The sequence below is a fragment of the Triticum dicoccoides genome, chromosome 1A (assembly GCF_002162155.2).
Source record: "Triticum dicoccoides isolate Atlit2015 ecotype Zavitan chromosome 1A, WEW_v2.0, whole genome shotgun sequence".
In the NCBI taxonomy this organism is placed as follows: Eukaryota; Viridiplantae; Streptophyta; class Magnoliopsida; order Poales; family Poaceae; genus Triticum; species Triticum dicoccoides.
Genome location: NC_041380.1, coordinates 83629837 through 83633445, shown reverse-complemented (window position 1 = coordinate 83633445; position 3609 = coordinate 83629837). Strand labels below are relative to the sequence as shown.

General features: G+C 41.6%; 1 protein-coding gene across 1 annotated transcript; it reads left to right on the top strand.

The window, feature by feature from the left end:
* Positions 1-270: 270 nt before the first annotated feature.
* On the top strand, positions 271-3297 carry LOC119364518. Its single transcript, XM_037630000.1, has 5 exons — positions 271-628; positions 1411-1566; positions 1988-2083; positions 2358-2478; positions 2874-3297. Exons 1-5 carry the CDS (start codon positions 335-337, stop codon positions 3041-3043), a joined length of 837 nt encoding a protein of 278 aa, XP_037485897.1. The 5' UTR covers positions 271-334; the 3' UTR covers positions 3044-3297.
* The last annotated feature ends 312 nt before the right edge of the window (positions 3298-3609 follow it).

Here is a 3609-nt window from a genome sequence, read left to right as displayed (position 1 = left end):
ATCAAACGGTTTAGGTGTGTCGCATCGGACGATGATATAGGCGGCTGATTAGTTCTCGCGCTACAGCCGACTCGCGCCTAGCGTTGACCTATTTGGGAACGGGTCCAACTCATGACATTTCACTGCATACAACCAGACACACCCTTATTCGTGGGTACTAAATTTAACCCAAACCCGTTCCCCAATGGGTAATTACCCGTCGGATAGAGTAACGGGTACCCGTAAACCGTTCCATCTTGTGTCGACGCATCGACTCGGGCGCACTGGCAGGCAGCTGTGGCGGAAACAACTCCATTTCCCAACCAACCAACCAACAACCGCCCAAGGCCGATCCATGGCGTCGGCGTCGCCGTCGCGGCTGCTGCCGCCCTTTCCCCCTCCAGCTGCCCCAACATCCCGCCACACAACTCTCCGCGCCGTCCCTCGCAGCTGCAGCCTCGCCATCCCGAGCCTCCGGTGCCGCGCCTCCGCTCCAGCGGCCGTTGACGCTGGCGCGCCGCTGCTGCTAGAGGACCGCGCCGGCGCGGTGTCCATCCGAGAGTTTGTCACGCTCGATGAGCTCCACGCCGCCGTGCGCCTCCGCGTTCGCACCTTCTACGAGTACGCCCGCGACACTGTCGGCGCCGAGGTGATCCATCTCTTTCCTGCTTGTTTGCTATGTGAGCTCTCTTAGCTTTCAGAAAAATATACTGTACTACTAATTAATAGCCGAGGAGGCAACCTAAGATCTGGGTTTTCGCTTGGAAACGAAAATGTGGCAAGATTCGGTGAACGATAGTGTGCCGAATCGACCTCTTTCTGCAAACGCGCAAAATTAATCCGGGCCTCGTAGATGACTATACTTCGGAAGTTGATGTAGATGGATCGGTTTGTGATTATAATGGACAGTTTGAATTTTGCTACTGTACTGTTTGTTTTTCCTTTCAGTTCTGTATATAAAGGCTACTACTAGTATAACCGATCGGGAACATCCTTTGCATAGAAAAAAAATGTTGCAGGTTGTGAGAGAGAATTTAGGAGTAACAAGGTATCAATAGTTTCAGTGATAATCTTTTAAAATAGGTGATGAATGGAATAAGGTTGTGAAAGCTAATTCATTCAGATATTTCCATGTTTTTCCTCCGCAGGCAAAAATGTGGTGTTGACTGTCTTTATTCTTATAGTTCATACTACTTTAGGTTTGTTGAATTCACTGCTTTCTGGCCAAGTAAATTCCAAAGTTAGCATAGACAACTTACCTAGTTGCAAAATGGCGCAACCTTGTTCAAGAAAAGCTTTCCTTCTATCTTTATAATATATGTGTTTTCCTTCTATACTTTCCACTTCCTTTTTCATTCCTCTGAATGCTTCAGTGAACCATAATATTGATGCATTAATAATTTAACTTTACTTATTGTCAAGTTCTATTAGGATCACAGGAAAGGTCTGGCAGAGAGGGAATATGAAGCATTACAAAATCGGATTTCTGGGAATATGATTAATTTTCGGAGAGTCTCTTGTATAAATGGGACAGTGCCACTGTTGCCATCGTTGATGTCAGCAGAGGAGCTTTGTTCAACATGCAAGGTATAATGATAGTATAGACGCGATGCCCTTGAATAGGCACTTATTTCAGCTCTGTTCTGTTCCAAATTTTCTAGCAAGACCACAGAAATCTGGGTTGCAGAACCCTGACATTCTTCTATGTTCCACTTGGACATAAAACCTAAATAAGAATGATAATTGCAAAGTGCATTTTTCCTTGGCTCACTTTGATTCATCTTATGATCTCACTTTGTCGTGCAGAAAGCATAAAATGCTAATATGTCCTGTTCTTCTAGATACAACTTCCTTTGCTCATCCAAAAAATAAAATGCACTTAGCCTGTCTTGGTTCCTGTATGATTTTCCGATGTGCATGTGTTCATGTCTATGGTTGATTATATTCATTTCTAGAAAGAATAATCTGTCAATGTTAGAGTTTAACCTCTGAATTCTGACATATGCAGTTTGTTGAAGATGGGGAAGAGAGAATAGTAGTTGGTAGTTTAGACCTGAATCAGTGCCTCTGGCTACCAGATGAACTGACTGGAAAGAGGCCAGGGGTAAGTTTCCAACAGAGTGAGGGTTTACTGGATACAACTGAAATTCTGGAATAGTTGGTTCGATACCATTTGCAGTTCTATTGTCTAAATTTGTATTAAATGATGATTTTTATAAAGCAGTAGTTGCCATGTCAAATATCCTTATCTATTCCTGTATCTATTTAATTATATTGGTACAAACAAGATGCAAAATGCTTATTTTAATTTACTTTAAATCCTTTTGTTTTGCTTTTTCAAAGATATTCTTTTTGTAATATTTGATCTGTATTAATAGGTAACTGAATCAAGCCATACACGGGCATATCTGAGCAATGCATGTGTTGCCAAGGAGCTCCAAAGATGCGGACTGGGCTATGCATTGGTTGACAAGTCTAAGAAGCTTGCTCGTCAATGGGGTGGGTTCATTTCATTTAGTTTCATTAACGTGGTTTTTACGTATCTAGCTGATTTTAGACCTATCCTTTGTTGGTACTTGGTAGTTAGATTACCTGCAACATGACAATATATACTGATAGATTGAGTTTTCGATTGTACGAAAACGTGCTTCTTATATTCAGGTCGAAACATCTATTATCAAACTTGTTCTTTCACCATTATCTGATAACTGTACAACCATATGTTGCTACTCAAGATATATGATCTATTCCGGTTTAGTTGAATCATATGATTGTTGTGCAGCAGCTTTTGCGGACCGACAGAAGTATGGCAATTACTTCACTTCTTAACCCCTTTGAAATTCTTGCCCCTTAATGCAATTTCTCATGATGGATATGAACACAAATATTTGCAGGCATAACGGATTTGTATGTCCATGTTGCCATCAACAACGAGGCGGCACAAAAGCTGTACATCAAGAGTGGATTTGTGTACGAAAGTGAGGAGCCTGCCCAGCAGGCTAGGCATCTTGGGCGCCCCCGAAGGCTTCTTCTTTGGCTTGATATGAAGAACGAAACCTTGTGATCTTACCTGTAAATGCTTCTTTTTATAGTTATACAGCATTATCTATATATAATTTTGATTTTACTGCCCAATTCAAGTAGTAGTATTTTTTTTCCTTGTGGAAAGAAATACAATTCTCAAAATTTAAATTAAGGATTCTCCCCATAATTTTATTTGTTCTGCACATAGTACTCATTATTCGATGTATATCCAGCATTCCCCCGGTGGCAAACAATGGTACATGATAATACAGTGCTATCAAATCTTTGCATTCCTGCCCAAATTTTTTTGTTTGACTTTCACACTGATTCCTAGGGCGCGTTTGGTGGACTGCATGGATTTTGGGCACTTTGCATCTGTGGCAAGACTCAGCCATGCTGAGTGAAAACAGGCAAAAAACCATGTTCTAGGCAGATGCAGAGTGTTGTTGTTTGGTTATGTGCAACACATGTGATCTGGTAACCTCTTGTTGGAGTGGTGAGGTTACCAAAACACACACATGCACACTATAGATAAACAAGCATAACATAAACCCATAAACCAGTCTTAAACACACAGTCACATGTAGTTAAACGACAAACAATTGC